This window comes from Camellia sinensis, chromosome 3 (assembly GCF_055761805.1).
Source record: "Camellia sinensis isolate YWXY chromosome 3, ASM5576180v1, whole genome shotgun sequence".
In the NCBI taxonomy this organism is placed as follows: domain Eukaryota; kingdom Viridiplantae; phylum Streptophyta; class Magnoliopsida; order Ericales; family Theaceae; genus Camellia; species Camellia sinensis.
Window position 1 is genome coordinate 3,213,372 of NC_138963.1, and position 22,921 is coordinate 3,236,292.

The following is a 22,921-nucleotide window of genomic DNA, read 5'->3' on the forward strand; positions in this document are numbered from 1 at the left end:
CTCATTTTCTGTATTTCTCGTACATTTCAGTACCTTTGCCATGCTTAAACACGCAGCTTAGCTTATGACATAGTACTTTGCTTGCATCCCGAACATGTAGTTTAAACATTCGAATTTCTGAACACTCGGCTCATCAATTAATTGCAAACACACAGCCCATATTAGAACACACGGCTCAAACACTGATTTGTCGAACACACAGCCCGAATTCGAAAGTGAACACACAGCCTAGATTAAATAGTGAACACGCAGCCCACACTAGTTGAAATTTGAACACGCAGCCCAAACTTCAAATTTTCTGAACACGCAGCCCAGGTAGATATTGAACACGCAGCCCACAATAGTCGAAATTTGAACACGCAGCCCAAACTTCAAATTTTCTGAACACGCAGCCCAGGTAGATAGTGAACACGCAGCCCACAATAGTCGAAATTTGAACACGCAGCCCAAAATTCAAATTTTCTGAACACGCAGCCCAGGTAGATAGTGAACACGCAGCCCACAAATTAACTGAAAGTTGAACACGCAGGCCAAAATTCAAATTTTCTGAACACGCAGCCCAGGTAGATAGTGAACACGCAGCCCACAAATTAACTGAAAGTTGAACACGCAGCCCAAAATTCAAATTTTCTGAACACGCAGCCCAGGTAGACAGTGAACACGTAGCCCACAAATTAACTGAAAGTTGAACACGCAGCCCAAAATTCAAATTTTCTGAACACGCAGCCCAGGTAGACAGTGAACACGCAGCCCACAAATTAACTGAAAGTTGAACACGCAGCCCAAAATTCAAATTTTCTGAACACGCAGCCCAGGTAGACAGTGAACACGCAGCCCACAAATTAACTGAAAGTTGAACACGCAGCCCAAAATTTAAATTTTCTGAACACGCAGCCCAGGTAGATAGTGAACACGCAGCCCACAAATTAACTGAAAGTTGAACACGCTGCCCAAAATTCAAATTTTCTGAACACGCAGCCCAGGTTGATTTTGCATGTAGCTTATTTCACTTCATCGGCACACAGCCCATTTCATCTTATTGGCATACAGCCCATTTCGTTTCATCGGCACACAGCCCATTTCATCTTTTTGGCACACAGCCCATTCATTTCATTATTTGACACATGTATTCATTCTGAATGCAGGTTTGTTCCCGCAGTGTGCAGGGATATGGTTCCACCATTGCGCGGGATTGGTATGCTGAGCTCCCGGAGGGCGTCAGAGACTTAGTAGACTTGGCGGGGCTCGGCCCCTTCTGCGTCGGGTTGTCACGTTGTCCTGCCAGGAGGACGCTGATGGCAGCCTTGGTAGAGAGATGGTGGGACACCACCAACTCCTTTCATTTCTCTACTACCGGGGACATGACCATGACCCCTTTTGACTTTGCTGTATTGACCGGCTTAGACGTCGGAGGTTGGTCCATCCCCTACGATGAGGATATGGGCGAGTGGGAGGCCGCCTGGATGTATCTGTTAGGGGCTCGCCCACCTGTTGATAGGGTTTCTGGGAGAGTCCGATACACTTGGTTCTCTTCCCACTTCCGGTGGGCGGAGATGGTGCCTGAGAGTCCCGAGGAGACAGAGCAGTATGCCCGTGGTTTCCTTATGTTCCTCTTCGGGACTACCCTGTTCGCCGACAGAGGGAACACAGTTGGGCTATACCTGCTGAGCGCTCTAGTTGACCTATCACAGGTCCATCGATATGACTGGGGTGGCGCCGGCCTGGCTACCCTTTACTTTTATATGAGCGCGACCTCCCGCGGGCGGGGCGATTTGCTTGGCGGCTACTGGAGAGCCTGGGAGGTACTTTTCTGTCCCCTTGATTTACATTTCCGCTTTTCATTACTTGTACATTGCACTCACAGCGCACTTTTACAGTCTGTATTTTGCTCTCAGCATTTCGTACTTACATTCTGCACTGTTTTTCTCAGTTATGGGTCTATGTATACTTCCCATCATTAGCCCCAGAGCTGGAGGTGGTAGGGATTCCCATGACCCCATATTCATTGATGTTCGAGGGCCCGCACCGGCCGAGACCTCGAGAGACCCTCCTTCGCCTGCGACAGTACTTTGACACTGTGCGACATTCAGAGGTACTTCAGAACTTTCAGTTCTTTTCATTTTCATCTTTGATTTTCTCTGTATATTCTCGATTTCTGATTGGTTTATGCATTTATCATCCGCAGATTACATGGCAGCCTTGGGTGTGTTTGGGTGATGGTCTCCGACTTCAGTACACCGGAGCGTCGGACATCTCCCAATATAGGGTCCTGCTCGAAGGGCCGGTTGGCAGGGCCTGGTTTTTGGGGGAACGCTTTCTGCGCCAGGTATGGGGGTATCTTTCTCAGGATATTCCCGCAGTACCCCCAGCTAGTATGCGGACCGCTGACAGGCTCTCTTACTCAGAGGTAGTCGGCGCTATGCTGGGCAGTGATGCTTTGCTATATATTGAGGAGGGGGACTACGCCACTTACCGTCACATATATTTGATGCCTCCATTGACGGAAGCTCGTATCCCGATGATGAGGCCTGCCGGTATGTCATCCTCGGGCCAGGCTCGGGCTCGGGCTGCAGACGCCCCTTCTACTAGCAGGGCTGGTACATCTAGAGGTGGGAGTAGACCGGTTCCTCCGGCTCCGTCGGTTCATCCTCATGCCGGATGGCCAGATATGCCGACTGAGTTGATGGCGTGGCAGTATGGGGCTATCTCTCCGACCCCGATCCCCCTAGAGCCTCCGATGCCCAGTGATCGATATGCCATTGATCCGGACTCACCGCCGGTATGCTCCACTTTTTCATTCATCATTCAGATGTTTAGATATTCTTTTGTTCACTGATGATTATGAGCTCATTTTTGCAGCCATCGCGAGGGTACATGGAGGAGGTGGTTGGACTGGTGGCCACCCTCGAGGGCATGGTCCTGCGTAGGGAGGCACAGTTGTCTGTCGCGGGCATTCAGGTACCCTTCGGTTTTCTGGCATTTATCATACTGCTGATGACATGCTTATTTCTACTGCATCGATAGACCATTTGTGTAGAGCACATTTGACACACACCCCACTTGTACACTGTATTTACATGCACCCACTTCATGTAGCCTTTGCTTGTATTTGCATCTGATGTATATATTTGGACTGATATATTTGAATTGAATTCTTTGTTTTCAGATGCCTTCATGGTCCGGTCAGCCACAGGCTAGGCCATCTGGGCCTCATTGGGGAGCTGGGCCATCTGGGCCTTTTCAGGGGGCGGGGCCATCCCGAGGAGCTGGGCCATCTAGGCCTTTTCGAGGAGCTCGAGGGGGGCCTGTCCGCAGACGCAGGGCTCACGTTGTGGAGGTGGAGCCTGAGGAGGAGGAGGAGGAGGAGGCCACAGATCGTCAGTCCGAGACGTCTGCCGGGGAGGAGGAGGAGGAGGCTGAGGGGAATCCTGAGGATGACGGCGCTGACTCAGATGATGATGATGCTGTGGAGATTGTCCCGTAGAAGAGGATGAGGAGTGCTTCTCGTTCCCGCTCCCGAGGACTTTGATGTTGCTATTTCCTGCTTTATTTTTCTTTTTTGCTAGTAGTTTGTAGCACTTTGCACATTGTTAGGCAGTTTTATTTTTTGTAAAACTTGTACCTTTGTTTGTTGTAAAGTATGATGAAATGAAATAGCCTTTGAAAAGATGTTTGTATTTTAAACTTTTAGCATCGTATCGCATCATTTATTTTGCACAAGAATGAAATTGAATGGAAATGTGCATTGTGTAATCACCAAGTCAGGTAGTGAACCGACGCAACAAACTAAGCAACTCAACTTACTAAGATATAACAGAATCTTTAGCAAGTTTACAACTCGATAAACAAAATGCGACAACGCAAATAAACAAGACTTTAACAAAAATTGCTTAAACAGAGAGCAATGACTCAAAAAAAAAACACGAAACACGTCCGCTCGACAAACAACTCGATAAGCAAAACGACAACTCGATAAACAAAACTCAACAACAAAGTGTACTTCTGACGATCTGGGCATCGGAACGCATTCGAAACGGAGGGAGATGAAGGCCTTTGACTCTCCGTTTGCACGGAAATGCTTGGAACTTTCCTCAAAGAGTAAAACAGGGCCAAGGAGACACATTGCAGCATTGCCGGCCACCTTTGGGAGCCGGCCGGCCATTTTTGAAAAAGAGAATGGCTGGCCAGCTAGTTTTGGAAAAAGAGAATGGCTGGCCAGCCAGAAAAGGTGGCCGGCCGGCCAGTTAGTCCTGCAGCCACCAGATTTTTGACACGTGTCCCCGTGAATAGTGTTTTTCCTTCTATAAAAGCCTCAACTTCGGGAACATTCATTTCATCTTAGTTTTAGCCAAAGATGGAGGCGTTTCTCGCAGAAAGTGTCACATCTTGGATTTCTTCTCTAGATGGCTCGGAAAAGTTGAATTTCCGGGGTTTTGGCTTGAATGCACTATTCACGCTGAGCCGTACTCCACTACAGCTTCCTTTTCTCCATGCCGCGGCAAGGTTCTGGAATCCAGTGACGCACGTTTTTAGCTTTGGCGGCCAAGAGATGTGCCCCACTTTCGAAGATTTTCAGGTTTTGATGGAGTCTGAATGCTCTGAAGTGATTTTGCCCCAGCTCCGTTTTGGCCATGCTCAGGCTTTAGGGCGGATGTGTGGGCTCACGGCGCATGATGCTCGATCTCTGATCTGCAGTGGGGAACTGGACATCCTCGGCTTGATCCATCGTTTTTTCGACGCCGGTGACCGCAGTAACCATTATTGGCAGGGTTTCCGGCAACACGCCCTCTGCTTATGTTTGTTGTCTCACTTTCTGCTTTCCTCGGGCTTCAGCGGGGCTAGTATTCGCCTGATTGAAGTCGCCCAAGGTTTGAGAGAAGGAAAGAGCTGTATTGCCATGACCTTGGCCGAGACATTGATGGGCTTAGATTCTGTCTATCGCCGGGAGGCAACCAGGTTTGCTGGGAGTCCACTGCTGCTGCAGGTAATGTTTTCCACCCAACCTTACATGCATATTTGCTCACATCACTCGACCCTCAGGCTCGATTTTTCTCACAAAGCCCTTGTCTCACTTTTCTCTCATCATACATCTCTCTATTCTTTATTCTCTCATTTTCCATCCCTCCCCTAGGTATGGTTAATGGATAAGTTGCAGGTCGTGGACTCTTGCCCGGCCTATTCAGCTCGAGGCTACTTCTTTCGGCAGCGCCTAGTCAATGCTCTTGACGAAAGGTGGTGGCTTGACTGGATGTGCAATTTGTCCGCAGACGGCATTGCTTGGCGTTGTCCTTGGCTCAACCTCCCGGCAATGAGCTATAGTATGTCCCGGCTGATTGGGATCCAATTGATTGGTCTAACCCACTGCGTATTCTATTTTCCGTTCCGATTCCTGCGTCAGTTTGGTCATGATCAGACCTGCCCACCGGAGGGGATTGAGTATCCAGCCGCTTTCCCGATCCGGGGTGCACAGCTTGCCCGATATGCCACGGCATGGAGGACTAGAGAGCTCTTCGCCCCTGCTTCTTCTTTCAGTTGCACTTTGTCCGATGAGTGCTTGGATTGGCTCAATGAGGAGGCACAGGTTGGGCCTAGCTTGGCATCAGATGCTCCGTCCAGCTCTGGGAGGGGACGCAGAGATACTTGATTCAACTATGCCTCAAGTTTATTGCTTATTAGTATTTTCAAGTTTTCTTTCTGAATGTACTAAAAAAAGCAACCTCAATTGTAATGCAAGAGCAGGAGAACTCTATTTTGAAATCAATGAAATTGAAAGTTATGGTACTGAAAATTTTCCGCTTTTGGTCCAAAAATGGTCTTAGTCGTAAAAAGATTGATTTGAACAAAGTCAACTTTTATTAAAACTTTTCAAAACTATTTTCGATGTGGATCAGAATTGGACACGCCGAAAATCTGTCACTGAGATGCACAACCCCAGATCCCCGCAACTGGAAAATTGCCCCTAGTCTGAAGAACAATGCGGCACTCCATAGCAATGGAAAGTTGCCCCTAGTCTGAGTAACTTTGCACCGCCGCGGCAACGGAAAGTTGCCCCTAGTTTGAACAGCACTGTAACGGAGATCACGATAAATGCTGATGGATAAAGATGACTGAGATGATCAAGATGGACAGAGTTGATCGGGGAAAAGTTATGGCTGAACTTCAAGGTGAAGTTGCCTACGTATCCCAAAGATGGGAATCAAGCCTTACGTAGTTCAGGCTAAGGTTCACTCGAGTATTTTCACTCTCCTTTTGCGCTCTAACTTTTGCCAAGGCCGCCCTTTGCGGGTTTTCAACCTTGCGAGCTCAGTTTTTATATTTTCTAATTTTTTTTGTGCTCTGACTTTTGCCTAGGTCGCCCTTTCGGGTTTTCGGCCTAGCGAGCCTCTCAAGGATAGTATTTCTTCAACTTGTCCATATTAATCGGTTGTGAGAACTCCAAGCCATCTAGATCCATCAGAACCACAGCTCCACCTGACCAGATAGCTTTGATGATGTAAGGACCAGTCCAATTAGGTTTGAACTTGCCCCTTGGGTCGTGGATGGGAGCTCGGTTGTCTTTGAGCACCAAATCTCCTTCTTTCAGATTCCTGGACTTAACCTTCTTGTTGAAAGCCCGGGCGATTCTGCGTTGATAGCCTTGGATGTAGTACAGTGCTTTCAATCTTCTTTCATCAAAGAGCATGAGTTCTTCGAATCTGCTTTGCTGCCAATCTGCTTCGGCTATCTGACATTCAGGTAGTACTCGTAACGACGGAACCTCAATCTCAATGGGTAGAACAGCCTCCATTCCATAGACTAATGAATATGGAGTTGCTCCAGTAGAAGTTCTGATTGAAGTCCTGTAGCCCCACAGCGCAAATGGCAGCTTGTCTGGCCAGTCCCGATAGGTTCCCACCATCTTCTGCAGTATATGCTTGATATTCTTGTTGGCGGCCTCAACTGCTCCGTTGGTCTGCGGCCGATATGTAGATGACTTATGAAAAGCCACATTGTATTTCTCCAACAAGTCTATCACTTCTTTCTTGAAGTGGGAACCATTATCTGAAATTATCTCGTTTGGCACCCCGTAGCGACAGATGATGTTGTTCCTGATGAACTTTGCGACATGCAACGCCTTCAACACCGCGTATGATTGGGCCTCGACCCACTTTGTGAAATAATCTATCGCTACTAGGATAAACTCATGCCCGTTTGACCCCTTCGGGGTAACAGCTCCGATCACATCAATTCCCCAGACTGAAAAAGGCCATGGCGAAGTCATGTTGTACAGTTTTGACGGCAGGATGTTCATGCGGTTTGCATGAATTTGACACTTGTGGCATCGCCGAACAAAGCTAATACAATCCTCCTCCATGGTTGACCAGTAGTAGCCCTGTCTGAGAATCTTTCTGGCCAGCATTACTCCATTCATGTGTGCACCACACTCCCCCCCATGGATGGCTTCCATCAGGCGTTTTGACTCTTCAGCTTCTACACAGAGCTTATGCATTCCCAGATGACCCCTTTTGTACAGCTTTTCCCCGCAGATAATGAACTGAGCAGCCATTCTTCTGACGGCCCTCTTATCCTTGGCATTTGCCCCTTGTGGATATGTCTCCTTTTCAAAAAGTTCCAGATGTCGTAATACCAGGGGTTGCCGTCTTGAACCTCATCTATGGCGGAAATCGACTCGTATGCCGGCACGAACTTCTGATCAATAATGACTGGACGCATCCGGACTCCGGACGGGATGTCTATCATAGAAGATAGAGTTGCTAATGAATCTGCAAACCTGTTGTTCTCTCTTACGAGGTGGGTGAAATTTAGTTTCTCAAACCGAGGAATTAGCAGATCCAAGGTTTGGTGGTAGATTATCATCCTTTCCTCCTTGACTTTCCAATCTCCTTTTGCTTGAGACACAACGAGGTTCGAGTCCCCAATGACGTCCAACCATCTTGCCCCTAGTTCTAGGGCTGCTTCCAGGCCAGCAATACATGCCTCATACTCTGCTTCATTGTTGGAAACTTTGAACCGGAGCTTGAATACTAAAGGGATACGGGAATCATCAGGTGCTATCAGCAACACCCCTATCCCATACCCATATTGGTTTGACGCTCCGTCAAAGTACATCGTCCAAGTTTCATCTTCAACGTGCAGAATGGCTTCATCTGCGAATAGGTACTCAACCGCTTCATCCCCCTCAACCGGGTGGTCGGCAAGGAACTCCGCTACCGCTCTCCCTTTTACTGACTTGCGCGTTACATACTTCAAATCAAATTCGGAGAGCAACAGCAGCCATCGAGCTAGCCTACCCGTAAGTGCCGGTTTCTCAAAAAGATATTTGATGGGATCCAAACGCGAAACCAACATTACAGAGTGGGCTAACAGGTAGTGCCACAGCTTCCTGGTTGCCCATACCAAGGCCAAACAAGCCTTCTCCAGCGGCGTATAGCGGGTCTCGTAATCCAGCATCTTTTTGCTCAGATAGTAGATGGCTCTTTCCACTTTGTCTTCTGACTCCTGCGCGATCATGCAGCCCATGGTGGTCTCAGTTACCGAAAGATACAATATCAACGGCCTCCCCGGCTCTGGCGGTGACAACACGGGTGGGTTCTGTAGATACTCTTTGATCTGCTCAAAAGCTGTTTGACATCGGTCGTCCCATTGGAATTTCTTTCCTTTCTTCAGGAGACCAAAAAGTGGTTCACAAGTCAAGGTTAATTTAGAAATAAACCGTCTTATGAATTGCACTTTACCCAGAAAGCCTCGCACCTCCTTTTCAGTCCTTGGTGGTGGCATTTCTAAGATGGCCTTGATTTTGGAAGGGTCGACCTCGATGCCCCTTTGTGTAATCAGAAACCCTAGCATTTTCCCTGCTGTAACACCAAACGTGCATTTCTGAGGATTCAGTCGCAGCCGAAACTCTTTGATCCTTTGAAAGAATTTTTGTAAGGCGGTGTAGTGGCCCTCTCTATCTTTGGACTTGATAATCATGTCGTCCACATACACCTCGACCTCTTTATGGATCATATCATGCAATATTGTAGTTGCTGCCCGTTGATACGTAGCTCCAGCATTTTTCAACCCGAATGGCATCACTCTATAACAATATGTACCCCACGGGGTAGTGAACGCAGTCTTCTCCCGGTCTTCGGGTGCCATCACTATCTGATTATAGCCTGAGAAACCATCCATAAATGAAAGCAAGGCGTGTCCTGCCGTGAAATCCACCAATTCGTCAATGTGTGGCAAGGGAAAGTCGTCCTTCGGACTGGCCCTGTTCAAATCTCTGAAGTCTACACAGACCCGAATTCTGCCGTCCTTCTTTGGCACCGGAACAATGTCGGCCAACCAAGTTGGATATTCAGATACCAGCAGGAACCCTGCGTCAATTTGCTTGGTGACCTCTTCCTTAATTTTGAGAGCCCAGTCCGGGCGAATCCTTCTGAGTTTCTGTTTGACAGGGCGGGCCTCGGGATCAAGAGGGATCCGGTGCTGTACAATCTCAGGATCGATTCCAAGCATGTCTTCGTAGGACCACGCGAAAACATCTTTGAAATCTTTTAATAAAGCGACTAAGCGCTCGCGCTCCTCCGAAGACAACGTAGACCCGATCTGGACCAACCGCGGGTCCTTCTCAGTACCAACATTCACAGTAGTGATTTCATCCATTAAAGGTTTAACAAATCTTTCCTGCTCTTGATCAATTAATCGTTGCAAAACTGGGGGAATTTCTTCCTCGCTGTTTTCATCAAAATTTTGAAAATCCTGATTTAAGCAATAAATCAAAGGCACAGAAAAATACTCAGAAACCACATCCACATCATTCTCATTAAATACTTCCAAGCCGTCAGATTCCTCTGTTACAACAGACTCAAAAGAAAATGAAAAAGACGACCTAGACAGGACTGTGGCATCCGGGTTATCACCCCCGGGAATACCGGACTCAGACTCAGTCGAGCTGGAATCTGATTCCGACGCAGAAGATTCGGAAGAATCAGATTCCGGCTCACTACCTGACCCGGAACTGCTAGATAAAAAGCCTTCTTCATATCGCCAGATGAGAGAAGGTGCGATAGATGCATCCAAGATCGGCGCTGGGAAGCCCGTAGCTATTTCATCTCTAATCACAGAAACCGAAGAGTTATCCCCCAAGCACTCTTGGCCGATCGGAGGATCTGATAGTAGACTCGCCAGTGCTACCCCCATTTCAAGCTCTGTGTTCTCAGGATCCACTGCTTCACACTGCTCAACCTCAGTTGGTGGGTCTGTCTGCACTTCGGCAACGTCATCCCCAGATAATTGTATGTCGAAGAAGATTTCAAAACCAGGCACGCGCTTCCCCTCCGCGTTTAGCCATGGCTCCGGGAAGCCGCAGAATGGAAAATCTTCCCCCTCCCGGACGAAACGTCCGTTTAGGGTACCCCAGATGGGCCTGTGCATTAACTCAAATGGCTTCCCGGCCTTCTTTGCTCTGGCCCTTCCGGCCATTTCTTTTCCTTTCCTTACCCAATCCTCTTTGGTGGGCAGATAACCCAGTCCAAAGGCGTGAGGGTTGTGTGGCACTTCGGCCAATACTGAGACGCCCTTCCGGCCGCTTCTCCCTAATCCCATCCCAGGGGTATGTTTTAGCTTGTTCATGAGGTAGATACATTGTGCACTAACATAGATGCCTTCATTCACAGCCATGACATTCTGAACCACTTGAGCCTCAGCCAAAGTGAACCCCGACAAAAACACATCCTCCGTGCCGTGCTCGATCTCCAAGACAGGTGTGGACACTTCCGGCGGTGGATGGATTGATGAATTCCCGAAAACGATTGCTACCCCTTTCTCGTGGGGGTACTTTAGCATTTGATGTAGAGTGGAAGAGACTGCTTTGACCTGGTGCAACCACGGTCGCCCCAAAAGCAGGTTAAAGGTTGCGGGAACGTCCAAGATATGAAATTCGATGTTGTGTTGTCCTGGACCAACCTTGGTTTGAATTTTAACAGTCCCCATCACTTCTCTGCTGGTATTGTCGTATGCTCTGATCACTTGGGTAGTTGGGACGAAGTCCACGGGTTTCAACCCGATTGCATATGTCGTTCTGGTCGGGCAGACATTAATCGCAGACCCGGTATCAACAAGTACCACCGGTATCCACTTATCTCTACATTCCACAGAAATATAGAGAGGTTTGTTATGACTTGTGCCCTCAGGCGGTAGCTCTTTGTCCGAAAAGGTTAATGCCGGGGAACCTCCTCCCGGAAAAACCAGCCCAACCAGTTGTTCAGGCGTGGTGTCTATGGAGAGTTTGGACTTGTCCATAGCAGATAGGACAGCTTCTCTGTGTACTCGTGATGCCATTAGCAGTCCCCAGATGGAGATGTCTGCTTGTATCTTTTTTAACTGTTTCAGCACAGCTTCCTCTTCAATCTGCTTCTCCTTCTGTCTCTCCGCTTCCCTATCCTTCCCGGATGCCTCGGGTTGGTCCAGGTGTGGGGGTTTGAAGTACCGCCCACTTCTTGTCATATGGTCAACCTCATCGAGGTACCAAGTGTCATCCGGTTGGTTATTCCCCCAGTCTTCATCCGTGTGGGCAAGACATAAGTCATCGTCTTCCCACCACATTCCATCGGCAGCCAACAGACACCTGTCTGGCTCCGGTTTAGTTGCACTCTCAGTGCTCTCTGTCCATATGCTCGCAGCATTATCTGTCTTTGTGCACACAGCACTTTCAGTCCCCTTAGGGCCCTTTGCCTTCCTGGCTCTTTCAGTAGCCTCAAATTTTTCTTGTTCCAACTGCATCAGTACAGCTGGTTGTTTAACAATTCCTGTATCTACAATGCCCATGTCTTGAGCGGAATTCTTAACACCGGAGCTCTCCGGCGATACAACTTGATTTTCGGCCGTTCCGGCCACAACTGATATTTCCGCCCCTGCCGGGCTCTGTTCTGGTTGGGCTTCCCCCGCTGCATCCGGTTGATCTTCGAGCCATCCCGTGGCCTCCTCTGATCCCTCATAATCATACCAGTTAATCGACGCATCCCCCAATTCCTGGTCCTCGAGAAATTGCAAGTTAGCAAAGTCCTCCTCTACGGCTGTCAGCTCATCTGCCCATAGCCCAGATCCATCCCCCCGAATCATGCATAGTTCTCCTGTCTCTGGCAATTCTACACTTAGCCCAATTCGGCTCGTTGATAGGATGTACTTGCTTGGATCATAGGCTCCCCCATCAAAACTCTGTCTAGTCCCAGATTCAACAATCTCATTCTCTCCCAAAATCTGCCCTGCCCTGTCTTCGACGGTCACCACCATCGGTTCTGGTTGGGTTTTAGAGATGTCCACCATGCACAAGAAATCAGTGCAATCGGGGAGGAGCACCTCCGGCTTGGGTAGGTGGGTGGGAGTAATATAGATGCTAGGATCGTAAGATGCGACCCCAGTCTAGATAAAGTTAATTCTTTTGGGAGGAGGAGCTTGGTTATGTGGTGGGAGAGGGTTGGTTGTGACATTGGGTTTATCAGGAGGTGCGATCACCTGTTTGTCAATGAGATCTTGGATCTCATGACGCAGTCTGTAACAACGGTCGGTGTCATGACCGTGTTGTTGGTGATATACGCAGTACTTTGACGGGTCGTAAGAGGGGGGGAGTGGATTTGGTAAGGGCTTCGGCTCCAGGGGTTTTAAATGATTCTTTCTGATCAATATTCCCAGAACTTTGGTCAGGGGCATATATAGTGGGGTAAAGGTTCTTTGGCCCCGCGGTTGGAATCTGTTTTGTGCGTTGCTTCCGGATGCGCCGGAGAAGGGTGTGGCAGTCATGGGCCTTGGAGGGGGAGGGGGAGTGGTGGTGACCATACCAACTTCCGAGGCTCTCGTATTTGCAGCGCCACTCGGGCCTGCGTTGTTGTTGCGGTTGAAGGTCCTCCTCGGTTGTTCTCTGTCGTGGTCAAACAGACCTTGTTTCATTGCATCTTCGATTTGCACCCCCATATCATGTAAATCTGCGAAACTAGGAAAGGGGACTACAATCATCCTCTGCATCAACTTCGGGTGGAGATTGCGCACAATCATCCGGATTTGATCTTTGTCAGTGGGCCTTAGAGTCATCGTCGACGCCTTTGCCCTCCATCGGATCACAAAATCTGAGAAAGATTCCTTGGGCTCTTGTCTCGTCGTTTCAAGATCACGAGTTGTGATCTCGATCTGAGTGTTGTATGAATATTGCGCGACAAAGGCCTCAGCCATTTCATCCCAATTCCTTTTCACTTCATCTTGTAATCTTGCGTACCAATGGGAGGCCACACCCGACAGGGTTCGGCCGAATAGTGAGAGCTTCTGTGGTCGTGTTAGGCCCATTGGCCGCAAGACATCCGCAAACAGTCGGATATGGACCATGGGGTCGCCGGTCCCGTCAAAACGGTCGATTTGTGGCATTTTGAACCTATCGGGGAGTGTTACGGCCTCCTCGGTATATCCATCTTCGATATCCGGCATAGCCTTGACCCCTTGGGATTTCTTGAATAGCTTCTCCAGTTTGCTCAATTTCAGAGCTGTAAGATCAACCTCGACCTCGAAGGGAGAGTCCGGGTGACTGGGTGCATGGACCTTGGACAGTTCTGGTGGAAGCGGGGGCGGAGCTGGCCCCGTTGGAAGATTCGTGTCCTCTTGTAAATTTTGGACATCCGGCAGGGTATTCTGGGCATTTGGTGGGGCGTTCTGAACAGTAGGTGCCTGCTCAGGTAACGGAGCCCCTGCCGGAGGAGGGATTTGGTGTGAAGCAGATGCTGTATTCTGTTGTTGCAGTCTGGTAATCAGCTCAGCCTGCTGGGTCATAATCTCGGATTGTTGCTTAGCAAGTTCATCCCGGCGGACGGCATCCTGTTGCATGGCCCGCATGGTTTCTTGCATTTGGCGCATCATTTCCTCAACTCCCGTTGGCGCCGTCATACTGTTTCGATTTGTCTGAACTACTGGCAGATCTATCTCAGTGGGGATCTCAATCCAACTATCCGCTGATGGGGGAAACCACCGTTCTGATGATCTCTGTTCAGATGTACTGCGCTTTTCCGGCTTCCTTCTGGTAACAGGGGGTAGAGAATGGAACACTGGCTGCCCGTCGATTAGATCCTCAGATCGATGGAGTCGACGACCTCGTGTCCAAGGTGCTTGGGGAATGCCTGCTGGGTTGGAAGCAATTGTGCTAAAACTGACCTAGCAAAAGATAAATAAAGCGAAAAGGAAATAAATAAACAGATAAACGGACAGCATAACAGCTTAAAATAAAATGCAAGACACACAGTCGGGCATAATCGACACACAGTTAATAAGCTGAATAACACACTGTCCTCAAACACTGATTATTATCCCTGTATCACTGTCCCCTAAAACAGAATCTGATATCCGCAGATAACTAATCCTCAAACACCGGCTGATGCCCGCACGCCTGATGCTAACAATACTGAACTGATGCCCGCAGGCCTGATACTCGAACTCATATACTGATCTGATGCCCGCAGGCCTGATACTGTCAATACTGAACTGAAGCCCGCAGGCTTGATACTCAAACTCATATACTGATACATGCATTCCTGTAGAGACGCACTCTAAAGCACACAACAGATAAGTGAGAGCCAAAAACACCCCTTTGTTGGGGTAGGGTTTCCCTGTCCTATTTTGTCAGGAGCTGGGGTTTCACTACGCACGCAGCGGTTTCAAACAACCTATAAATGGGTAAGCAACCTGTCCTAGTTTGGAATGGTCACTATGGATCCGAATATGCACTAGGTCGAATGGTCAAAGAGGGTGCCCCGGTAAAACCGGGGTTTGTGTTCCCATACTGGCAGAGCCCACAACCGGTCAGCCTTATGGACATGCCTTGACAAGACAAGCCTCCGGCAAACCGTTCAGGAATAGCAGATGGCAAACACGGTGTCCTAGGCGCACCAATGCAAATGCAATGCAAAGAAACACACAAGTGTAGTCAAAAACAGATATCATGAGTTCGAGTCAAGCTTTCTAAATCCCCAGCAGAGTCGCCAGAAACTGTAGACAGGCCCGTGGGCCTCGCGCTACAGTTCGGACTCGATTTTGTTGTCACGGTTCTTAATCTGAACCAAAGAGTCCAAATCTGGCAAATCGTTTTGAGAAAACTGATTTTTTGAAAGAAGTGCCAAACATGGACTGCTTTGCCAGATACAGAGTCGCCACCTAAATATTTTATTTTGGGAAATTTAGAAAACCCTGACTCGGTGCCAAAAGGCCACGTGTCCGTCATCACCAAAGTTGCCTCGGCTCGGGAACTTGGGTACGATTGGGGAAGGTCACTTCATGAGCACCCCCGCTCGCCCGGTCATAGACCGGCCTCTACTAACCATGATATCAATTTTTGAAAACATTGTGAGTTCTTATTCCGGTTATTAGCCTAGGTTACTATGTGATGCTCACAGCGTATAAGTATAAACCGGGTCGCCCGAATTGGAACAAAACATTTCATGCTTGTTTTTGAAAATGGTTTGTTACCCGCAGGTAGGCTTTAAAACATTTGATGATTTATTCCAATTCAGATAACCCAACCTTCACCCACAGGCATTCAGGCAGTTATATCAGATAAGCACATAGCCTCATGGTAAGCATGCTATTCATGGCAGTCACTCACACGCATGCAAGGATGCTAAAGCATAAAACTTACCGGGTACTCCAAGCCAAAATAGAAATTATATTAGAAATCATGCATGATCCTAATTATACAGAAATGCCTAATGCAACACATGTAAAATGCAACTATAGCAGGCTCGGCTATTCTAAGATGGTATATGAAATGCTACAACTATCAGGTATTCAATTTGGAATTGAAAATACAATGCAGTTAGTATGATGCGCCGAGCCCGGTGCATGTAATACAGATGAATGATGCAAAACATGCTGTCATATTGTATGCTTATTGAAATATTCCCTAATCTAACCATCATAAGCGGATAAATAAAAGGGAGAAAGACGTGGGGTTGGAAGACATACATCACACTCACGCACACTTATTACAGTTGTGCCCTCATTCGGAGGGTCCGAATAAATATACAGTCCAAATATTACAGTCCCGAATAAAAGAATATTACAGTCCGAAATATTGCAAAATCCTAATTAATTAACGAATTAACTAAGAAAGTAAATAACAACTGGCGTCCAAGCCAGGGACTGCCTTGCTTCTGATGGATGATGCATGTCCGGGTTGTCTTGCGTAAGCCTCTGTTTACACCTGTTCTTGAAATGCGTGCCCGGCCCCGAAAGGTTGATGATTCTTTGTTTTATTGCAACAGAGAGCAGGAAAGGGGCACAGCAATGTATTTGCACAGATATATGCATGTCTCGATCCTCGTGCCACCAATCACGCATACCGAGGCATGATGGCCGAGGAGTCGAAATGCACAACTCAATATAGGATGAATGCACGTGAAACTATAGCTAAAACCTAATTCCATCATGGATAATCCGGAGTGTCGGTGACTGGGGAATTGAGACACATTCCGTCACTCGGAGTACGAAATGTACCTCGTTTCCCGTGCCCGGGCTAACTCCTATTCCGGACACGATGCAATATGCATGATATGCATGAAATGCATGAAATGCAACTAATATACAATCCTAACATACACAATGCTATGGAAGTGAAATGCCTCGAAGTGCGTGCACACGGGCACGCAAACCGAGATGCCTCGAAATGCATGCACACGGGCACGCAAACCGAGAAAATGCATGAATGCAATGAAAATGAGATGCCTTGAAATGCGTACACACGGGCACGCAAACCGAGGCGATGACAAAATGTTATGTAATGAAAAGGAGATGCCTCGAAATGCGTGCACACAGGCACGCAAACCGAGATGATGACAACATGTTATGTAATGAAAAGGAGATGCCTCGAAATGCGTGCACACAGGCACGCAAACCGAGATGATGACAACATGTTATGTAATGAAAAGGAGATGCCTCGAAATGCGTGCACACAGGCACGCAAACCGAGATGCCTCGAAATACGTACACACGGGCACGCAAACTGAGGCAATGGCAAAAATGCGATGTAATGACATGGAAACATGATATGGACTTATACCAACATTAGTGAGCCTCAGCCACACTCACATAGGATGCCGGCGGATAAAAATGGAGTGCCTCGAAATGCGTACACACGGGCACGCAAACTCAGGCGGTGATAGAATGCAATGAAATGACATGGAAATGACAAATGGGCTTATACCAACATGAGTGAGCCTCAGCCACACTCACATAGGATGCTGGCGGATAAAAATGGAGTGCCTCGAAATGCGTGCACACGGGCACGCAAACCGAGGCGGTGATAGAATGCAATGAAATGAAATGGAAATGACAAATGGGCTTATACCAACATGAGTGAGCCTCAGCCACACTCACATAGGATGCCGGCGGATAAAAATAGAGTGCCTCGAAATGCGTGCACACGGGCACGCAAACCGAGGCGGTGATAGAATGCAATGAAATGACATGGAAATGACAAATGGGCTTATACCAACATGAGTGATCCTCAGCCACACTCACATAGGATGCTGGTGGATAAAAATGGGGTGCCTCGAAATGCGTGCACACGGGCACGCAAACTGAGGCGGTGACAGAATGTGATGAAATGTCATGGAAATGACAAATGGGCTTATACCAACATGAGTGAGCCTCAGCCACACTCACATAGGATGCCGGCGGATAAAAATGGGGTGCCTCGAAATGCGTGCACACGGGCACGCAAACTGAGGCGGTGACAGAATGTGATGAAATGACATGGAAATGACAAATGGGCTTATACCAACATGAGTGAGCCTCAGCCACACTCACATAGGATGCCGGCGGATAAAAATGGAGTGCCTCGAAATGCGTGCACACGGGCACGCAAACCGAGGCGGTGATAGAATGCAATGAAATGACATGGAAATGACATGAAAACATTCTAATGAAATTTCAGCACTAAAACATGGGGAAAACAGCCCCGAAATGAGGCGAAATGACATGAAATGCAAGGAATTGTCCCGAAATGCAACATTAGGCACCCGAAATGGCCTATAGCTATGCCAAACATGCACAACATGGACATGCAATGCAAATACAGAAGCTAGACAGTCCCAAAAAAGGCACTTTCACAGTTATAAACATGGCCAAATAGCAAGCATAGGTATGGCAAAAATAGCATGCAAGAATAGGGGCCAAAAGAGGGGTAATGAAGCAAGTGATATAAGAAAAACCCAAACTGAAAAATTTCCTTCTACAACACTGAAGAGGGACCAACAATATTAATATTTACAGTACATGGAAGATCTCAAATCAGTATACAAACATGATAGAAATGTGATGCAAAATAAGGCTCAACAATGGCTATAACATGAAGTATACAAAATATTCACCAAACAGAAAAAAAGTGTGAATGAAACATGAATTATAGGCCAAAATAAGGCCACTTTCAGTTCGGACCAAGGTCCAAAAACAGAAGAAAAGAGGGCTTCCAATTTATGCAAAAATGGGGCCAAATAAGGGATATAACTACCAGTGACACATGGAGACACCAAACAATGTTGAGCCCTTCTCCAATGTTTAAGAGGGGCTCAAAATAAGCACATTTACAGATTACATCATGCTCAAAAACAGATTAATCATGAGCCAAAAATAGCATGCAAAATTATGACATACAAGAGGATCAATGAAGCAGGTGTATCATGGAGGGCTCAAACAGGGTTGAGCCCTTAATTAAAAGTGAAGATGAGCTCAAAAGAGGGCCCTTTTCAGTTAGGGCCGGAGCTTGAAACAAAAAGGAAGTGGGGCTTACAAATAAATCAAGAAAAAGGGTCAAAAGGATAAAAGTATTACTTACCCTTGAAGACTCAAACTTTTGTTGCTTCTTGGATGAATTTGCAGCTTCTTTGGCCTTTGAGAAACCTTCCTTGTTGCTGGAAATGAGATGGTGGTGGTAGAGCTTGGTGGTGTAGAAGGAATGATGGTTAGGGACTTAGGGTTTTTTGAAGAAATGAGAAGTATAGAAATGGAGTTCAATATGGAAGCTTGAAGATGAAGTTTTCTAACCCTTGCAAAGGAGGCCACCAGCTGGTTATAAGGGTTCAAAAGGGGGTGTAAAGGTGGGGGAAAAGGAGAGAAAAATTCCCCCACGAAATATCTCCCAGATAAAGATCTTTTCTGGGGGATATTGTCTCACAGCTGTAAAGTGCACAGTGTCAAGATCTCGGCCGGCCTGTTACTTTTGCTGCAGGTGGCCGGCCGGCCACACCCCCTAGCCGGCCGGCTAGGGGTCAAAAGGTTCAATGATATTTTCTGGCCGGCCACCAACTGGTGGGGTACTCCTATGTGTGTAGATCACAGATATGTGGTTCAAAGTTCAAGAATGTGGGTCCAAGGGGTTCAACATTAGCCCGGAAGAAAGGGATCAAAAGGGTCAGGTAACCTTAATGGCCAGCCACCAACTTTTAGGGGCCTCCCATGTGTGTAGATCACAGATATGTGGTTGAAAGTTGGCAACATTAACTCCAAGGTGTTCAACATTAGCCCGGAAGTCAGAAAAACGGGCGTCGGAGGGCCTCGGTGAAGATATAACTGGTTGCTGCAACAATTACTAGCCTCTCGTCCTTCAGTGACCTTCCCCGTGATAAAACAGAGCTACCTGCCAAAAATGAATGAAAACCGTTGCAAAATGAAAGTTCCGAGGCCAAAACACGCAGTTCGGGGTCCCGAAAATGGGCTGTTAGGCACCGAAAGTGGCGTTCGGCCACGAAGTGGGTTTCTCAGCCCCCAGTGTCCCTCAAAAGGGAGAAAATAGGATGTATGCCAAAAACCGGAGCAAACGGAGATGGTTAAGCGGTCCCGAACCGAGGCACACGGCCTGACGGCTCCGAAAACTGGGAACCGGACTCCGAAATGGGAAAAATGGCCTACGGCCATCAAATGTAGCCTACGGACATTGAGAGTAGGTCTACGGGACCTCTCTCTTCCCTTAGGAAAAGAAACAGAGAAAACCGAGTCTGGTTCGCAAACCGAGACAAGGCACAAAAGAGGATTCGGAAGTCTGGAGGCAAGGCTCACAGCCGCGACTCTGAAACTTCTGAACGAGCACATTATGCAACATCACCAAGCGCTCAATCGGTGACGTCTGAGTCTTAAGGTCGGTCAAAAATAGGGTGTCTACAGTTGGCCTTAAGGGTGTGAGCGTATAGCATGCATTACTTGCTTTGATTTAGTGGGTTGGGACCATTTTCCATGTCATTTCAATCCACTTAGTATGCTTGTATGCTTGCATTTCATGGTCCCTTTGATGTGTCAAAGGCTTGTGTTGTATGCTCCATGTTTTAGTCATTGTGCATGCTTTTGAATTCAAGTCATTTAGATGCCATCAAAGTAATCTTTTGGGCTTTGTTTTATGTGCTAAAACTCTATTTTGGGTCATTGAATTCATGCCATGTTTGGTCTTGCTAAGTGTGGTTCAATACCCCCTTTAGCGTGCTTTGAATCTTGGACTTTGCTTGAATACCTTGATTGCATTATTTGGGTTGGTTTGGCACCATGTTCTTGCATGATTTTCAAAGCTTAATTTACATGCTAATTGTCCATGTTATGTCTCTTTCAAGTGTGCTTGAGAGTTGCCCTTTTGTGCTTAAGTATTGGCCCTTTAACATGTGCATGTGTGTGTGTGTGTTGGCCTCCATGTTTGAGCACTTTGGCCACTGATTTAGGCTTGTTTGAGAATTGCCTAATCATGTTTAAGTCCATCTCTTTGCTTGTTTGCATGCTCACCTCGCATGGTTGCTTGCATACTTGCATGTACACATTGCATTGCCATGTTGTATCCTTAGCTCGCATGCCTAGGTTGCATTTCATTGTGCATGCATTGCCTCACCTCTTGAAGTGAGTCATGATAGAGGTAGAAGCCCCTTGGTTTGACTATGTGCATTGCATTACATTTGAAATGAAAAATGCACAACTTGGTCTCTTGGGCTATCACGCATTGAAATGCGCGCTTGATGGTCCGAGAACCAAGGACCATGTCCCTTTGAGTCATAAACATGATAAGGGATATGGTCGGTGCATACATTGCTTGAAATGCATTGCCATGCTGTGCCTTGCCCTCTGTTGCTGTCAATTGCAGGTTCTGCAGACATTCTTGGCCGACCGGCAGTGTTCAGTGCCGACCGACCATAAATCCGTGGCCGATATCTTCATAAATAGCCGATGATCACATCTTACTGCCGGAGGCCATTCTCCTCAGCCAGTGGTGTCTCCCAATGTCCAGGGAAGCAATTCTGAGACTTTGGCAGTTTTCAGAGGGGCAGAGCAGGGAAAACAGAGGCAGCCTATGCATGGCAGTGGACTTCCGAGCAAGACCCGAGCACGCGTGCATTGAGCCCTCTTCCCGAGGCCCTTTTTCTTGCTTTCTTAAATTAATTAATTTGTTTAATTAATTTAGTTGGTCTGTAATAATTAATTAGCCAGGATAGTTAATTCATTATTCGAATCGTATTATTCTTTAGGTCCCTCCGAGCGAGGGCGAATTTGTAATAAGTGTGGGTGAGTGTGTGCATGTCTTCCAACCCCCACTTCTTTCTCCCTTTTACTTACCTGCTTTGACGGTTAGTAATAGGTCATGTTTAATTTAGCATACCTTATGCTATGTATGCGTGCATCATTCATCAGTATTGCATGCACCGGGCTCGGTGCATCATGCTAACTGCATTAGTAGTTCAAATCTAACTTGAATACATGCTACTTGTGCATTTTCACATGTCATTCATAGACTAGCCGAGCCTACTCTAGTGACATTCCGTATGCGTTGCATTAGACATTTAAACATGGACTCGGATCATGCATTGATTGCTAACGAGTTCTTTGTTTGGCACGGAGTACGATGTAAGTATTTATGCTTTAGCATCCTTGCATGCGTGTGAGTGTTTCCATGATAGCATGATTACCATGAGGCTAGCTACTTATGTGATATAACTGCTTGAATGCTTGTGGGTGAAGGTTGGATTGTCTGAGTTGGAATAGCTCATTAAAATCCGTGTTTTAGCCTACTTGCGAGTAGCAAATTCCAAAACATTTTTCCAAAACAAATGGATATGCAATGCTTATTCCCAAATTAGGCAATCTAGTCTGTACTTTTGTGTTGTGCGCATAACATAGTAATTCTAGGCTAATAATCGGGATAAGAACACATAACGTTTTCAAAAACGGATATCACGGTTAGTAGAGGCCGATCTTCGGATCAGGCGAGAGGGGGTGCTCATAGCTGACCTTCCCCAATCGTACCCTAGCTCTCGAGCCGAGGCAACTTTGGTGATGATGGACACGTGGCCTTTGACACCGAGTCAGGGTTTCCTAAATTCCCCCTTAAAAAATATTTAGGTGGCGACTTTGTATCTGGCAAAGCAGTCCATGTTTGGCACTTCTTTTCAAAAATCTGTTTCTCAAAACGATTTGCCGGATTTGGACTCTTTGGTTCAGATTAAGAACCGTGACAATTTGAGAGTCCTGAACTGTAGCGAGCCCAATAACGAACAGAACGGGACTCGTCCTTCCGGGGCATTCGGGGACGTCTACAGTTTCTGGCGACTCTGCTGGGGAATTTAGAGAGCTTGACTTGAACTCATGATATCCAGTTTTGATTTCATTTATATGTCTCTTTGCATTGCATGTGCATTGGTGCGCCTAGGACACCGTGTTTGCCATCTGCCATTCCTGAACGGTTTGCCCGAGGCTTGACTTTGTCAAAGCATGCCATAAGGCTGACCGGTTGTGGGCTCTGACAGTATGGGAACACAAACCCTGGTTTTACTGGGGCACCCTTTTCGACCATTCGACCTAGTGCATATCGAAATCCATAGTGACCATTCCAAATTAGGACAGGTTGCTTACCCGATGTTAGGTTGTTTGAAAACTACTG

General features: G+C 47.2%; 1 protein-coding gene across 2 annotated transcripts in view; it reads left to right on the plus strand.

Annotated features, from left to right (window-relative positions):
- LOC145820895 (uncharacterized) overlaps positions 1–3,590 on the plus strand; it is a 152,517-nt gene extending 148,927 nt beyond the window's left edge. The window contains exons 1-3 of one of the 2 annotated variants that reach the window (XM_082917578.1): positions 2,244–2,779; positions 2,860–2,958; positions 3,167–3,590. In XM_082917578.1, coding sequence (XP_082773704.1) covers positions 2,375–2,779; positions 2,860–2,958; positions 3,167–3,484 — 822 coding nt within the window. In that variant the 5' untranslated portion in view covers positions 2,244–2,374 and the 3' untranslated portion in view covers positions 3,485–3,590. Of the gene's footprint in view, positions 1–2,243; positions 2,780–2,859; positions 2,959–3,166 lie in introns of those variants that run through there. The other variant, XM_082917579.1, reaches the window with a different exon arrangement.
- Positions 3,591–22,921: the final 19,331 nt, after the last annotated feature.